Source organism: Lutra lutra, chromosome 3 (assembly GCF_902655055.1).
Source record: "Lutra lutra chromosome 3, mLutLut1.2, whole genome shotgun sequence".
NCBI lineage: Eukaryota > Metazoa > Chordata > Mammalia > Carnivora > Mustelidae > Lutra > Lutra lutra.
In genome coordinates this window covers 192,187,528-192,205,016 of record NC_062280.1, presented here as the reverse complement: position 1 = coordinate 192,205,016, position 17,489 = coordinate 192,187,528, and the positions used below count along the sequence as shown (strand labels likewise).

The following is a 17,489-nucleotide window of genomic DNA, read 5'->3' as shown; positions in this document are numbered from 1 at the left end:
CAGTGTGCTGAGTAGCTCTTACGGTGCAGACCCCAGGAGAAACAAGTAACAGCGTTATGATTAGAGGGAAGCACCCACAGCTCTTACCCTTTGGGCTCATTTTCAAGGATCACATTATCTTTTACAGTTGAAACTCTGAACCTGTGTCAGCTACTAGCGGGACAGCAATCCTCTAAATTGGTACCGGCAAATATGGGAGCCACGTGTTGCTGTTTAGATTTCAGTTTTAAAATATTACAGAGGGGCGCCTGAGTGGCTCAGTGGGTTAAAGCCTCTGCCTTCGGCTCAGGTCATGATCCCAGGGTCCTAGGATCGAGCCCAGTGTCGGGCTCTCTGCTCCGCAGGGAGCCTGCTTCCTCCCCCCTCTCTCTCTGCCTGCCTCTCTGCCTACTTGTGATTTCTCTCTCTCTGTCAAATAGATAAAATCTTAAAAAAAAATAAATAAAAAATAAAATATTACAGAAAATTAAAATTTCACACGAGTCACATTTCAAGTTCTCAACAGTACTGGTGGCCGGTGACTACCATAATGGGCAGACAGAGAACATGTCCATCATCCCTGAGAGGTCCACTCAGCAGCACTGCTTTAAAGCAGGCTCCTCCTTCCTCCATCTGCGACTTATTTCTCTAATAACAGCCATGTGTCTGCTATACTGCAGCTGCTTCAGGTCTGAGTAACCCTTTCCCTAGTACTGAATGACGACTAGCCAGGATCAAGAAACCTCGTTAGGGCACCTGGGTGGCTCAGTGGGTTGAGCCTCTGCCTTCGGCTCGGGTCATGATCTCAGGGTCCTGGGATCCAGCCCTGCATCGGGCTCTCTGCTCAGTGGGGAGCCTGCTTCCCCCTCTCTCTCTGCCTGCCTCTCTGCCTACTTGTGATCTCTCTCCGTGTCAAATAAATAAATAAAATCTTTAAAAAAAAAAAAAAAAGAAACCTCGTTAAACAGTATGAAAAATGGGACAAATCATCATAGAAGGTATAAAACTGGGAACAATTAAGTTAGCCAGGACTTTACATCAACTTTAAATAGTCTTTAGCCTTTTGGAGGTAAAAAAAAAAGGTCCCTCAAAAATCCAATGAAAGCTATATTCCAACTCCCAGAAAAACACACGTATATAAAAACTTGAAGATAATTTCAATGTATTCACAGATTTTCTAAACTTATCCATGTACACAAGATTAAGAACTGTCACTTTAAGTGGCTAACATTCCGCTGAACAAGCCCTGAAGCAGTCATTGTCTGAAAGTCTCCCAGCCTCCACAATAATTAAGAGTTCATGGGATCTTATGAGAAATGTTTTTCTTTGGTTGGGAACACATCTGAGGAAGAAGTCATTGATTCTAGATTGTACATTACCTGTATCCTTTCCTTGAGTGCCTTTGGATAGAAGTCATAGCCATTTTTAATGCCAATATGATATTTGCCTGAGGGATTTGTCCAGCTCACAGGAATCTATAGAAAAAAAGTAAATTGTCAATTCACTAAATGCTTCCCAATTCCAATGATTTACTACTAGGGAAAAAGGCTATTTCAATTCTATTCCGATGGCTCAACTTGGATGAGCAAGGTTCTGTATCAGAGCAATATTTCTAATATTCTAAGGTGCCACTTAGTATCTGTCTGGCTTTTCTTTTCATCCATAAATAAGGTGGTTCACCTAGGATACCTTTCATTTACACAATGCTTCATAGTTTATAAAGTGCTTTCAACATTTGCGACCTCACTAAATCTTTAGTTCTCAAGCATCCAAGGACACATCACCTCTCCCCTCTCAGACTTACTGCCAAACTAGGGGTGAGGGGAAGAGGTTTACAGACCCTCTGGACGACACTTAGATTTCCTGTTAAGAAATGCATTCCCTACAGTCAACAGGGATAATGCCTAGATACTTAAAATAGCTCTTTAAGAAAAAAGTTCTATAAAATCATGTTAATTATATATAACATCTTATAATAGTCTTTCCAAATATCGAGAAGTATTTTAAAGCTTCTAATTAACAGAATGATGTAAAGAGCATGCCCAGTGACAAACGGAAAAAGCAAAAAAAAAAAAAAAAAAAAAAAAAATCAAACTGCTTGTCCCAACTGCAGGAAGGGTGAAAAGAAAGCTAGAATCTAGCTCTATCACAGATACCAAAAAATTCAGTGTAAAGGTCATGTACCGTGGGTAAACCTGGCTGTGAATCCAAACTCTCCCATTAACCAAAGGGGACCCGCAGGTTCCTACTTCATGTAAAAGGAAGAAAATGATTCCTACCTTATGATTTGCACATATACTGAGCATCAATCAACTTCAAATGTCCACCAAGAAAATGTGGAATATTCACACTTTTTGTAATCACAGGACCCACGATTAAAAACAGCTTTCAAACGTGTATAAAACAGAAGGTTGAACTATCAATCAGTCAGACTTAGATGACTCATCAATTCTCACTTGTGCAGCATTTTTAACTGGCTCACTTCCATGTCCCTCATCAAATTAGTCCCCAGGTGAGAAACTTATGGATGAAATTTTCTCACAACTAAGTAGAGATAAAAATGCCATTCACAGAATTTCAAAGATCTACTGATTTTTTAAAAGCCTGCCTATATCAATAATCATTTCTGGAATCAAATGGATGTCTGGAGTATGTGAAATTTTGCCTATGTTGGCAGAGAAACTACTGCTTTTCATTCAAAACTTACCAACCTCTTTTAGAGAACAATCCCTGTTCTCTGACTCTAATGTCCCTGCTATAGCCTGTAACATAACAACAATACAGTGTTGCAACAACAACAAAAAGGTAAGTAGTCACTAGCTGGCACATTCAAAGACTACTTCACCACACGTGTCCCACTACACAGGTCAGGCAACCCTGGGCTAGTGGCAACTTCTTTGCACAAGGAGATTATGAAAGGTTGTGAAATGCTGAAGGAGTAAATGGAATAACTCATTAAAATAAGTGTAAGATAAGCAGGTGCTAACACATTTAACCAAATTACTTACATTATATATAATACAATGAAAATAATCCATGAGACTTCATGTATATTTAATTATAAATGAGATCAAAATCTCTAGGGTCCACATACCCAAATACTTCTCAAATCACTACTATGTACTTTCCTCACAGTAAAGGCAGACTAGTTGGTTACAAAAAATTAAACTCAGGAAAATAAAAAAATAAATGTTATAATGGTTATAACCATTATAACGGTTCTGCTAATAGCATACCAAATTTGAGTAAAGGTAATTTTACTCTATGAGGCAATTATGGAATATGTCATTTTGCCTATTTGAGCATTTCATACACACGAACGTATTTTCAGTCTCTTTTAAGTATCAAAGCTTTATATTTTGACCATCTGGATATCTGGATATCTTTGACCATATTTGGATATCTTTAAAATGATTTTATTACATGGTAACTACTGTGAAAATTAATGAAAAGAAATCTTGGTTCAATACGGTCAGCACAGGCCAGCAGGGGGCGCTCTCATGCCCTACCCTCCTCCTCAGTCGCAGGAGAGAGAGAGAGAGAGAGAGACAGACAGACACGGGCCCTGCCAGTGGATACTCCATTACCCCTGAACAGGAGGCAGTTAACTCCACGGACTTTCTGTTTGCAGCAGCCCTTCCAGCTTCCCCGCTTTCCTCTGTCCTCTGTATAAACAGCGCTCCTCTCTTTTGTTCTGGGTGGGGACTTGCCTATGACTTTGCCACAGGCTACCTGTTGCAGACTGCAATTCTCTGCTCTTCCTCAATAAACTCATGTTTGCTGGTAAAATAACTGGCAGTTTTAAGGTTAATACTAAATGGAATCAGTGGATTTTCATATGAGAAACAGAATTTTTTATTACTAATTACATCTCTTTTCCCGGACTCTTTTAAAGAGGGGATGCCTAATGAATTGAGCATTTTCTTAATAAGCCAAATGCCATCGTGAGCGTTAATGTTCCAGGCAGTAATTTGTTTTGTTTTGTTTTTCTTGACTTCAAACTATGCTTCAGCCTGTCAGTCTCATGGTAAAGCCAGCACACTCCTTTAGCTACCCCTGCATCTAAATATGGGACCAAATTTAGTCAAGTCGTTCTCTATGCCTGGACCTGATTTTTATGTAAGACTAAATATTGGTGATTTAAAAACCAACTTTAAGTTGAATGTGGTTGAATTTAAAAAGCACCATGCTCCCTTCCAAATGTCTACTAAAATTAAAGGAAAAGGAGAAAAAAAAAAAAACCACAACAAAAAACAGAATACCCAAAGGGCACAGAGAACTGGAAATGATACTCAGAAGCTGTATCACCCCCATTCTAAAGGTTGCAAAATAAAAGGCACCACTGAAAATTTATGGGAAATTGTGGTGGTGGGTGTTGGGGCAACTGGTCTTCAGATGGAAAAGAGGATCCAGGATTCCTGTTTTGAAATAAGCCTAAAACCAATTCCAGTGAATTCTGGAACATGAAATGAAATATGGTAAAAGTGTTCAGAAAATGATAGAGGAGCATATCTTCATGCTCTCGGGGTCAGAAGGATGTCTTAAGACATAAAAAGTCCTCACCAAAAGGCAAAGACTAATATCGAAATATATTAAATTTAAGAACATCTACTTATCCAAGGACACCATAAGGGAAGTGAAAATAGATATACCAAATGGGAAAAGATACCAGAGACATCCCATCAGAGGACAGGTACTTAGAATGTGTAATGGAATCCTACAATTTAGTGAGAAAGAAAACAACTCAGGAGGGGAACAAAGAGGGCAAATGGACTTAACAGGCACTTTACAAAAGAGGAAATCCAAATGTCTAATCAACATAGGGAAAGCAGTTCAATCTTATTAGTGATTAAAAAAATAAATATTAGTGAAATAAGTCAAGCAGAGAGAGTCAATTATCATATGGTTTCACTTATTTGTGGAGCATAACAAATAGCATGGAGGACAAGGGGAGATGGAGAGGAGAAGGGAGTTGAGGGAAATTGGAAGGGGAGGTGAACCATGAGAGACTATGGACTCTGAAAAACGATCTGAGAATTTTGAAGGGCTGGGGGGTGGGAGGTTGGGGGCACCAGGTGGTGGGTATTGTAGAGGGCACGGATTGCATGGAGCACTGGGTGTGGTGCAAAAATAATGAATACTGTTATGCTGAAAAAAATAAAAAAAAAATTAAAAAAAAATTAAATAAATATTAAAACCACAACATCATATACCCAGATTCCCAGCATATTCGCAAAGATTAAAAAGCCTAAGAATACGAAGTGTTAGCTGTGCAACTATTAAAATTCTTTCACACTGCTAGTGGAAATGCATTTTAAGTGCAAATACTTGGAAAATCTGTTAGGCATCACCTGGTCAAGTTGTATCTCTATGAGTCAGCAATTCCACTCCTAGGTACACATCCTGGAATTACCTATACACACATGCACAAAACATGTACACAAGAGTATCCTCTAAAGAGCTATTAGTGCCTCCCGAACTGGAAACAGCTAACCGTTCATCAGCAGTAGAGTGGACAGAAGGTGGTACATACAAACCACGGCATCTTGCACAGCAGTGAAATGAAACAAATTACTACTACCTGCAGTGTCATGGCTGCATGACAGTCTTCTTTTTAGTCTTCAAGACTAATAGTCTGCAAGACTAATAACAGTCTTCTTTTTAATGACCACCGTAAAATACCTGAACATCTGCACATCCTTGAAAAAAATGAGCTGAACACTTATGTGGGTGTGTTGTGTACAGATGGAGATGGGAGCTAACACCAAAAAGACTGGGGGAAGAAAGTCTGTTTGAGGAACAATCAGACTCCTGCTGCCCATCCCACATCCTGCCCAAACCTGACAAGCCAGGCAACTGGACATGGAACCGGAGAGATGTTGAAATGTCAGTTTTCTAGAGAGGTTCACATAGCAGAGGGGGTGAGGGGAGACATACACAAGATTCTGCAAGAGATCTGGGCACTAAATGTGAGCCCCTGAATATAGCCAGGCTTCTCTCTCACTCTCTCCTCAAAGCCCAGGCCAGACACGCTAAGGTCCTCTTGGGAGATAACTGCACAACCCACTGGGAATACGTATGCTGTAAACTGCCACTAAGGGTCCACCATGACAGCACCACTGCCCTCACGCCAAGACCCTACACAAACAGAGAGCACTTCCATCACCGTTATGTGCCCTGCTAACCAAGGGTCAGACAGGATGGCTACATACCGTGGGAAAAGCTCTCAGGTAGAAAGCAGAGCACAAGGAAGGAGGAGGCAAAGAGAAGGAGAAAGGGAAGAGGGGAAGAGGTAAAGAAAAAAGGAGAAAAGGAAAGGGAAAAACAGAATGGGAGGAAGAGAAAGATGCCTAAAAAGGAAACTAGAAAAAAAATTTTAGACAATATTCTCACAGATAAAATGTTGCATACATGACACAAAAATATGCTAAGTGAATATGAGCGGAATTGCACTTAAAACTAATAGGCAAAATTTAACAAAATTCAATACGAGGGCTAGAAAAGAATACTGAGAAATCTCAGAAATCTTTCAGGAAGGAAAAAAAGCAAATGAAAGTAATAAAGAAAAGGTGGAAAAACATAAGAAAATTGGAAGACCAACTCAAGAGGTCCACTGCCCAATTAACAGGAGTTCTAGATAAAAGAATGGCAAAAGCAGTGGGAGAAACTAACCCAAGAAAACACCAGATTCACGAAGAGGCGAGATTCTTCCTGACGTGCAGGCACAGTTTTCTCACTGTGTCCTCACACGGCAGAGAAAAGAAAGCAGAGACTAATTGCCTCATGAGAGCATGACCTCATCCAATCCTAACACCATCTCCAAATACCATCAAATCGGGTGTCAGAGCTTTAGCATATGACTTTTGGGGTCATACAAACAATTCAGTCCATAACACATGGAAAAGAAAGCAAAACCTGGATGCTGATGCCTGCTTCCTGCCTGTGGTAGGCAGATTCTAAAGACAACGCATGCCCTTGTACAGTCCTCTCCCCTCAGTGAAAGCCGGGTCTATGACTATTGGAATTGTGACTGTGTTATTGTAAGTAATATTGGAAAGGTGAAGGGATTTTGAAGATACAATTAAGGTCTCTAATCAGGTGACCAATTTAATCAAAGAGGACATTACCCTGGCGGACCTGACCTAATCAGGTGAGGTCCTTAAAAGACAGACTAGGGCCATCCCGAAGGTCAAAGAGATTCTCTAGTCGGCCTTAAAGTAAGCTGTTTTGAGTTCTACGGGTGCAAGAAAAATGATTTCTTCCAACAATCAAATGAACTTGGAAGAGGATCCTGAGCCTCAGTAGAGAGAGACCACAGTTCCAAACAACACCTCGTTACAGTCTTCAGAGACACAGCAGAGAGCCATGAAAAGCCAGATTCCTGACCCAAGGAAACAGCAAGATAATAAATGCAGGATTGTATGTGGCTTTAAGGCACTAAATATGTGTTAACTCATGACACAGCACAGAAAACTAATGCTGCCACAACAATCTTAGCCAGAAGACAATGCCTAAACATGATTCAGATAGATGGTAAAAGATGGGCAGAGTTTCATACAGCTCTTTAGACATAGATAAACACAAATTCATCTTCCAAACTAATTCTGCTTATTGGTTTAAAAGATAAAGAGTACTGAATCACAATCAAATTTTTGACATCTAACAAGCTCATGAGCTAACATCTCATCAACTGCTTTTAGTATCCTTATCATTTTTCACGTTAGCTTAACTTTCTACCCAGGTCTTTCTACCAAGTACAAAGAGTAACACAAAGCCAGTCACTTAAGTCCACGATTATCAACGCCTAAATATTTCATGTTCCTACTTCTCAGAAGGACCAGGAAAAGATGAAGGCAAAACTACAATTGGTCAATTTTCCTACCTTTCTATCCGAAACTTAAAGTTTTTAAAATTTGGTAATCGCATTGAAAAATATATCCCAATTTTAAGCTCACTATCAAACAAACAAACAAACAAAACAAATTTTTCTAAGATGGCCCCAATGACCTCCACTTCTTGGTATTCATGCTCTCAGTAAAATCCCCTTCCTCTTAAGCATGTGCTGGATCTCATGGCTCATTTCTACTGAAAACAAAATGGCAGATGTGATGGGATGTCAATTCCAAGATTAACTGGTGAAAAGACCATGGTCTCCATCTTGGGCACTCTTTTTCTTGGATTACTCACCCAGGGGGAAGACAGCTGCATGGTATGACACAGCCCCATGGAAAGGAACCAAAGTCTATCAATAACGACCTGAGCAAGCTTGGAACAGACTCCCCTTCCCCACTCGGGCTGAGCCTTCCGATGAAACCACACACAGCCCTGGCCTACAGTAACCTCAGGAGAGATCTTAAACAAGAGGCGCCCAGCTAAGTCACACCCAAATACGGACTCACAGAAACTGTGAGATAATAAATATTTGTTATTTTAAACCATGAAGTTTTGAGGGTAATTTATTAAAGAACAAGCTAACATAAGCTAAACATAAGCTAAAACATAAGACACCAAACATAAGCTAAAACCGTAAGACACTTTGAGGCAATAGTATAAAGGAAGGTAAAAAAAAAAAAAAATCGATAAAAAGATTAAAGTTCTAACCTTGAGCACTCTTCCTGAAAGACCAACAATCTCACCATCTTTGGGTTCTACTACTGTAGCAGTATTCACATCACCGCTTCCTGTTGTATCAATGATATCAATGATTTTTGGTTTTCCATCAGTTGTAACCTGAAAATTAAGATAATTAAAACAGAAATTATAGATTTAATTTTTTAATCCTTAAAAAAGCAATGCTAACCTCCATATGTGTGCAATGTGCATACACATACATAAAATATCCTATGAAATCTGCATCGATTAAAAAAGAAAACTGAATTGTTTTAAGTCAAAGTGGGATAAATACTTACAAAAATTTAGTCATGGAAAGCATCACAGAATCCTTCAAGTGATTTTATATATTCAGTTAATAAATATTTACTAACCATTTACTAAGGCCGCTCTAGGGACACACATAGAAGTGACCAATACACAGAAGTCCTTGATCTCACAGATCTTATATTCTACTCAGCCAATAAACATGTCAAATACATAACATGCCCGATGGTGATAATTACTCTGGAGAAAAATCGGGCAGAAAAAGGAGGTAGTGTGGGGATTTCAACTTTCACTAGGTTGGTCAAGGAAGAGCTCACTGAAAGTAACATTTGAGAAAAGATCTGAAGAAGGTGAGCTTTGGGCCGGACAAGCACAAAACTTTAGGGAGAAAATATGTAATAACATGTAATTATAGGATGTTACACTAGCATTCAAACTTAGTCCAAAGGTCAAACTTAACATTCAAACTTATTTCTCTCAAGGCTTTGTCTTCTCAGGAATTGATACATTCCCAGTTGCTCAAACCAGAAAGTTAAAAGTCCTTCTTCTCTGATTCTTTATTCTAGTTTACTCCTTACATCAAATCTGTCAGGAAGTCATCTTTCTTCTACCTCTGAAACACAGTTCAAGTCCACCTTCTCCCCTTGATTTTCACCACCAGTATCCTGACTCTCCCCTACCACCAACCCCTTGCCTTCGTAATGGCGGTGCTCCCTGCAGGCCTCCCAGGGTCCATTCCTGGCCCCCATCCCAAGCAAGTCAAACAAGCACTACAATGCCCGTTTTCCCCGTGGTGCCCTGCAACGGATCCCAACACATTCACCTCAAGCCTCTGAGAGACCTGGCCTGCCCCGTCCGGTCCTGTACCACTCTAACCACACTGGCCTCCTATCAATTCGTGCCACGTGCGAAACTCTTCCCTGCCTCCCAACTGTGCACGCACAGTCCTTTCATTTGGAATCCTATGGCCCTTCAGCTGTTCCACAGACATTCCAATCTCATCTTGCAGTTTTCTACTAAAATTGTCACTCTTCAGAAAGGCCTCCCTGATGACCTCTTCTGTAGCTGCCATCCTAAACCTGAATCTCGTTCTTTCTCACCATACCTTGTTTCCTTCACAGAATTTGTAATTATACAGCTAGATGACTTCTGATGTATTTCCACTATTAGAAGATAATCTCTTTTAAGGGGAAGGACTGTGTCTATTTTACTCACCAAATTCCCCCAAACCTAGCACCACCCAGTTGGTTCTCAATACATATTCAGTGACTGAATGATCTGACACCAATTTACAGCATTCAGAGTGATTTTCTTATGGCACGGTTTCTTGGTCAGTCCTCAAATTTTCATTTGGGCCACGCTGACTGCTACAGGTAACAGCAGTATTGTATTTTCATACTGTTTTTGTTGGAAAAATCACTTCTGGGCTAGCCTTGCAAAGGGAGTATCTAGCATTCAAGATATATATACTGAATTATTAGCAGGAAATCAGGCATGGAGACACAAAGACTAAGAAAAGATGACCAAGAAGACCCTTACCCTCAAGTAAAAAAAAAAAGGCAACGGAGAAAATGCCAAGAGTATCATAGAAGCACAGGGTCTTCCAACTCTTTTCCTCCTGGAGAACTCACACTCCTAAGATCAAGCTTAGTGTCCCTTTCTGTGTCTTCCTAGGCATCGCTTCCTCCCACCACACATGCAGTGTCCTTAAAGCTCTGCAGTTTAAAGGTTACCCAAGACGGGAACAGGGAAAGTCACCATGTGGAGGAAACAAAGGCAACCATGTTTTTCTTTATGAGGCAGAAGCAAAGGGGTTCTTGATGGGTCCCAAATCTTTTTTTTTTTTTTTAAAGATTTTATTTATTTATTTGACAGAGAGAAATCACAAGTAGGCAGAGAGGCAGGCAGAGAGAGAGGAGGAAGCAGGCTCCCTGCTGAGCAGAAAGCCCGATGTGGGGCTCGAACCCAGGACCTGGGATCATGACCTGAGCCGAAGGCAGCGGCTTAACATTGATGGGTCCCAAATCTTATTCCAATAACAATGTCATAGAATCACCAGGGGTCATAGAGGTCTTCCTGGGACAGCTGTTTTTTGTTTTCAGTGTATAGTAATTTTTATGCTAATGTCTATACTAGTAACAAAATAAGTAATATATTCTGGAGGCTCAAAATCATCACCAAAACATTATTGTGGAAGTCATACCAAACTCTGATAAGATTATGATAAAACTTAAATCAGTTCCTGATTTTGAAGGGATTGGCTAAATATCTTTAGAAATAAAATAATGAAGGAAAATGTAAGAAAATCTTCCTAAATAAAAAATGGAAACAAGAGGAAGCTAATATTCCCCCATAAAATTAAAACTAGCTAAATCATGTACTAAGAATTTAAGAGAACAACTGAGTTCAAAAAGTAGTCCAAGGTAGTATGTAATTTGAAAGCTAGGCCATAGCACTATGAACACAATCACCTATCTCTATCACCTATCTCTATCTCCTCATTCAATGAGCAAACAACTTCAGTGACTTGAGATCAAGAATCACAAGAGATCACTAACAAGCCAGACATAGATCTCTCTCATGAGAAACCTCATTATCAGTGTGTGAGCAAAGAAGAAAGCCTAACGGGATTTAGTGACTTATTTACTATCCATTTTTGCCGAAAGCTTTACGTTAGCATCTCTCTTTCATTAAAAATCCTTATATATGGGGGGCACCTGGGTGGCTCAGTGGGTTAAGTCTCTGCCTTCGGCTCATGTCATGATCCCTGCTTCCCCGCCGCCCCCCGCCCCCTCTGCCTGCCTCTCTGCCTACTTGTGATCTCGGTCTGTCAAATAAAATAAATAAAATCTTAAAAAAAAAAATCCTTATATATGCAATTTTCTATCTCTATGTCTCTTTCTTCACCATTAGGTAAAGGCAAACCATTGGAGACAGTAAGACAGAAGAGGGAGTTTGGGGTTAGGAAGAAGAGGTTTTTTTTGTTTTGTTTTGTTTTTTTAAGATTTTATTTATTTACAGACAGAGATCACAAGTAGGCAGAGAGGCAGGCAGAGAGAGAGGAGGAAGCAGGCTCCCCGCTGAGCAGAGAGCCCCATGCGGGGCTAGATCCCAGGACCCAGGGATCACTACCGGAGGCGAGGGCAGAGGCTTTAACCCTAACCCACTGAGCCACCCATGCGCCCCGGAAGAAGAGGTTTTAAAAAAGCCAAACCAGCTGAGGATTTTGCAATGGAGCTTTGGGAGAAGGAAACTGAACTACTACCATCCAGAACGAAATCCCTCATCTCGTGTGGGGGTTGTATTACAAGGCAAAGAGGGACTGAACCACTGCCAGAGCTGTGAGTAGAGCTAAGGTAGTAATACAGTCCATGTACTGGGGTGGGGGACTGAGAAGTGCTTACAGGGCTATGCTGGCTGGACAATACAGAAACTGCCCAAATGTTCTCCCCAAATGTCAAGAATCTGAATTACTTTGTGTCTCCACTGAATTGATTATGGTCCAGGTGCTGATGAGGTGGGTGAGAAACAGTCATTCAACATTAGAAGGTCAAAAGAAAGGGGGGAGGGGAACTGCAAATCATCCCAAACAAAACAAAGTGAATGTATAAGTATTTACCCGAAAATATTATTTTAAGCAAGGGAAGATATTTCTTAAGCAAATACTATTATTATGACTATTATTCTCAATAATGGTCTACCATCAGAGCATGTCTAATGAATGAATCGGACAGGCTCTACTTTCAGAAAGCTTACAATCCAGTTGGAAAACAAATTAGCAAAGCGATAACTGCAACATAGGACAATAAATAAAAAAGGTAAGGACAGTATCTATGAAAACATGTAGGACATAAAATGCAGCTTGGGGGAATTCAGGAAGACTAATCAAGAGAAAGGTAATAAAAATTAAAATCAACTGCATAGCACCTAATATTAGCAACCAATATATGTGATAACTGACTTACTGTACTCAAGTATTTTACTAAATGTAAAAACAGAAAAATTTTTATAGAACCACTTGTAACCTTCTTCCCCAAAACATTTTTTCTCCATGAGGAAATTACATATACTGTGCACACATATAGACTTTTTTCCATTCAGCAAAAATATTTAATAAGTACATTTCATACAAAATGAATCTGGATATATGCTGTCAAAGAGTTTTAACTCATGTATGAAAAGAGGTTATGTAAACAGAAATACTAAAATGGAATATTTTAGGTGATGTGTGGGGGAATCGGAACACATTGCTACAAGAGGAAAAAAGAAAAACACGCAAATAACTGTGGGCACGAACTGACCCTATTCATCTTGAAACCTCAGGTCCTAACACAGTGGTGGACAAACACATGTAAATATATGCTGGGGGTCTGAATTAAACCAGCAGATATCCCAAAAGCTAAACTCAGGTGGGTCTTAAAGGATTAAGCAGGAGTTTGCAGGTGAGGGTGGAAGTCTTGGAGGCAGATTAACTTTTATGTTGCAGAAAGGGTGGACTGTTCAAGGTGGAAGCAAAGGGTTAACAGTGGGGTGGACAGAAGTGGGGAGGGGAAAGGTAGAACCAAAGCACCATGAGGAGGTCAAGCTGGAGGGTGAAGGGCTACAAAAAATTCAGATTTTGGAATGTTTAAGCAAAGGCAACTAAGACATCAAAATTTTAAAAGTTTTGTTCTGTATTAAACAAGGGTGTTACAGAAGGTGTTTCTTTTCTTTCCTTTTTTTTTAGGAAAATAATTTGGTAATGTGAAGGATGGAGCAATGAGAAAACTGGTGGCAGGGAACCAACTGGCTACTGCATATTCTTTCCAGGGGCAATGTAAGTCCCACCCTGGCCTTGTAGCCAGCTCTCACTGCTCCCTCCCCCTCCCCCAGTCTTGGTGACACTTGCAGAGGACATCCTTTAACTCAAACTTAGACACCTGGCAGGTGCCTGGATATTTGCTGAGGAAAGATATAATCATTTATCTACTTATTACTCCTTTCATGCTGTCCCCCCTCTACTTTTAACAAGCCCAGGAGGATGTCACAAAAGAGAACTGGGCCCAAAGCAGTCACCGAAGAATGACACCCCATTGCCTTCTCTCAAGTGTTTAATTGTGCCTTGAGATCTCTCTGCAGACCCATCTGGCTTTCCAAAAGTCCACTTTGGTCTCTTCTTCCTTTTTCATTCTTTCCTTCCCTTTTATTTCTATCCACCTTCTTATCTTAATAATGTATACAGAGAGCTACAAAATACATTTGCTAAAGCAGGGAAAAAAAAACTTAAAAATTCCCTCACATGTGCAATCCACCTTACTAAATTTCTTTTAACTGGCCATTTTTATGTGAATATCTCCGTTACAGTTGTTAGAAGAGTTATATTTTCATTTTATTTCAATATTTTATTGCTTGAACATTTGCTATTACATGCAAATACCTAAGGTATATTTATCCTTTAGACAGCTGATTTAAATTCCAACATCAACTCTTTCTAAATAAACCTGCTTAAAAAAAAAATTAGTGTTTACTTAGCACTTTCCTTAAGCACTTTTTTTTTTTTTTTTTTTTAAAGAGTTTATCCATTCATTTGACAGCACAAGCCTGGGGAGTCCCAGGCAGGAGAAGGAGAAGCAGGCTCCCCACTGAGCAAAGAGCCCCATGTGGGGCTCGATTCCAGGACCCTAGGACCATGACCGAAGCTGAAGGCGAGCTGAAGGCAGATGTGCAACCCACTGAGCCATCCAGGCGCCCCTCTTGAGCACTTTCAAAAATCACATGTAAATAATCTTCTCAATCAATTTTCATAGCAATACTGTGGATGAGACCTGCTACCACTTTACAGAGAATAATGGAACAATATGATAAGCAGATTGGGAAGTTCTACAAAAGCATTTTTACGGAGACAGACACTCCTGCTCCAAACTCTCCTGATCCTCTTAATGTCCTGACAAGAGAACCAGTAAACACTTACCCCAGCTGTTCTCCTCCCACTTATCCCTATAAAAAGTAAACATACACTACAACAGAATGGAAACCATTAGTACTCCGTAATAAAGGCTCAATGAGGTGATAGCTGTCACTGTTTTTAAGTCTTCGGTGTTATTAATACAACTGTACCACTAGAGCTACCGGCAAGGAACACATCACTTGCTATTCTGATTCACCAAAGCTTCCTGGTCCTGCCAGCCCGAGGTGTGAGGCACTCCAGAGTGCCGCTGAAGAATAAACAGGAGGAAGCAAGATTCCTAGACGGATTCTATACCGTCCGCCAGAGTGGTTCCCCTTTTCCCCCCAGCATGACATCCTAACCTCCAAAAATGCTACCTCAATTATTAGAAAGCACAATAAAGGATCCAGAGGCCAGAGGGTACTGGGGGAGAAAGAGAGTTATTAAACTTAAGCGTTTAGTGTAGAAAGGAGGATAAGATACAGAGATGAAGGACTGACAAAAAGGAGAGCAGCGTACCATAGGATTAGCCAGGTTAGATTTTTTAAGAGAGGGATCTTCAACGACGGTGATATTTTGTGACTGTATCTCACGAAGAGGCGAAGGCTAAATTTACAATAGTCAAACTCTGAAGACTTAGAATACTTTTAATCAAGAGACACATTTTTTTTTTCAAGTTACCTTTTGATATGGTACTTTATAAGGATTTCAAAAGGTGCCTAAGGCAAAATTAGGCAATTCTTTAAAACCGTAAAGTGTGCTGTCTTACACTTTGAGGCTAAAAAAAAAAATACAGAAGCCTAATTTAATAATGCCTGAAGAGTTCGCCAAAAACAAACTAAATTAGGTTCTTATGTAAAACAAAGACTAAGCCATGCGTTTCAATGACCCTAAACAAGTACATTGCAGAAGATGGTTTAAAAATAGAACACACAAAACTACCAGAGGAAACAATTCCGGAAGTTGACCGAGTTATCTTCTTGAAACCCGGCTTCCATGTGGAACACAAACAATTCTCCCCAAAACCAAATCTCCCGGACGACACCAATAAAAATGAGGTTCTGATAGGTCATCTGCCCCTTCTCTGTTCCCTCCCCACCCCCATCCCCACCAATACTAAAAACTGTAAAAATCCCCGCTTGAAAATAGCAGGCAGGGACCGGTGCCCGAGACACGAGGGACCTGCGGAGGAAGGCGGCGTGGTGGAACGGGGCCCGAGGGCCCGGGCCTGGCAGCACCTGGGCAGGAAGGGGATTCCTGGGCAAAAAGCGGACCCAGGCGCCCCGGCCAGCCACGCCGGGCACGCCGCTTTTGTCTGGGCCGGGATGACGGCCCAACGCGAGCCCCCCGCCCGCCCTGCCCTCCGCCTCCTCCCGGTGCCGGCTCCCGCTCAGCCGCAGAGCGGGATTTGGCCTGGCCTGCGGGGCTCCGAGGCTGCGTCCCCTCCGCGTCCCCGGCCGACCCGCCGCCCGCGCCCCCGCGCCCGGGCCCTCGGCGGCTGCCGCACCTGCATGCCCGGAGCCCCCGGGTCGACCCCTGTGTCCAGGACCGCGATGAGCACCCCCCGCCCGTCATACTCCGGGTAGCGACAGAGGAAGGAGGCGGCCCCGGTCTCTTTCTTGGGCAGGAGGCCGTGGAAGGGGAAGGGCTCCTCGGCCGCGGCGGTGGCCATGGACGCAGGCTGGAGGACGAGGAAGAGGCAAACTGCCAAGCTGCGCGCGGACGAGCGGCGCGAGGACACCCGGGCAGCCGCGGGCCTGGGCGGGGGCGAGGGGCGGGGCCGGACGCCGACCAATCCCGGCCCGCCAGAGGGAGGCGACCAATGACGTTACCGCTACGTAAGCCAAAGGCGCCGCTCTTAGGAGCTGGGCCCGAGTGTTGCCCTGGCCGCAGTGAAGGAGGCGGAGTCAGAATATCCTGGTGGAGGTTTTGGTTCTGGAACCCGGGGGTGTTCAGGAGCGGAACGGGCTGTGAGTGAGGGCTCCGTGTGTCCCGAGCGAGGCAGTCTCCGAGGGGCGGGGAAGGAAGTGAGCCGCCAGCCGGGAGTAGCTGGAACTCGCTTGGGGCGAATGATGGTTTCCGAACTAGAAGTCGTGGACGAAAGTTTTGGGTCACCTGCTGCAGGAGCCCCCGCTGACCCGAGGAAGGGAAGCGGGCTCTCGAATGCTGGAGTCCCTGGAACCGTGGGATATCGGCGATTTGCCCAGACGTAGATTCTTTTGAAAGTTTCTTTGAGTCAGTGGTGTAGGGTTTGGGTTTCCCTGTATGTCTTCCTGTTTACCCCTTTAATCGCAGCCTGTGGGGTGGGGATAGACCCGAGCTTCGGGCAACAGGAAGTGGCTTCATGGGCGTTCAGTTGGCCTCCTAGGCAGTTGACGAAGTGGGAGGCTGAAGTGGGCCCCTCCTATCCTCACCGATTACTTACCTTTGACTTCTGAGATTTCTAAAAAACAATTTTACCCCTTAAATGGAAGTTCCTCGTTGTTCCTTTAAGGTTCACTCAATTATCGAGCCACCATTTGCCGTTTTTCAGGTGGACGGTGACTGTCAATTGCTCCATGCCGCGCGAGTGGGGTTCCTTAATGATCTGTATGTCTGTATTCATGCCTGAGTAATCTTTAGCCTTTTCGCCTGTGCCAAACAAAGACTCTTTTGGCAATCTGGTGAGGCTTCGGGACCCCTTCCCGGCAGTGTTTTTAAACAGATA

The 17,489-nt window shown here is 42.2% G+C and overlaps 1 protein-coding gene across 6 annotated transcripts in view; it reads right to left on the bottom strand.

Moving 5' to 3' along the window:
* TPP2 (tripeptidyl peptidase 2) overlaps positions 1–16,538 on the bottom strand; it is a 70,143-nt gene extending 53,605 nt beyond the window's left edge. For 2 of the 6 annotated variants that reach the window (XR_007125698.1, XM_047720342.1), the window contains exons 1-3: positions 16,290–16,538; positions 8,581–8,709; positions 1,359–1,454 (exon numbers count right to left, since the gene is read on the bottom strand). Coding sequence is in view for 4 of the 6 variants with exons in the window: in XM_047720342.1 (XP_047576298.1) it covers positions 1,359–1,454; positions 8,581–8,709; positions 16,290–16,454 (390 nt within the window). In the remaining 2 variants the exon portion in view is untranslated. The remainder of the gene's footprint in view (positions 1–1,358; positions 1,455–8,580; positions 8,710–16,289) is intronic. The other 4 variants (XR_007125697.1, XM_047720343.1, XM_047720344.1 and 1 more) reach the window with 2 other exon arrangements.
* Between the last annotated feature and the right edge of the window lie 951 nt (positions 16,539–17,489).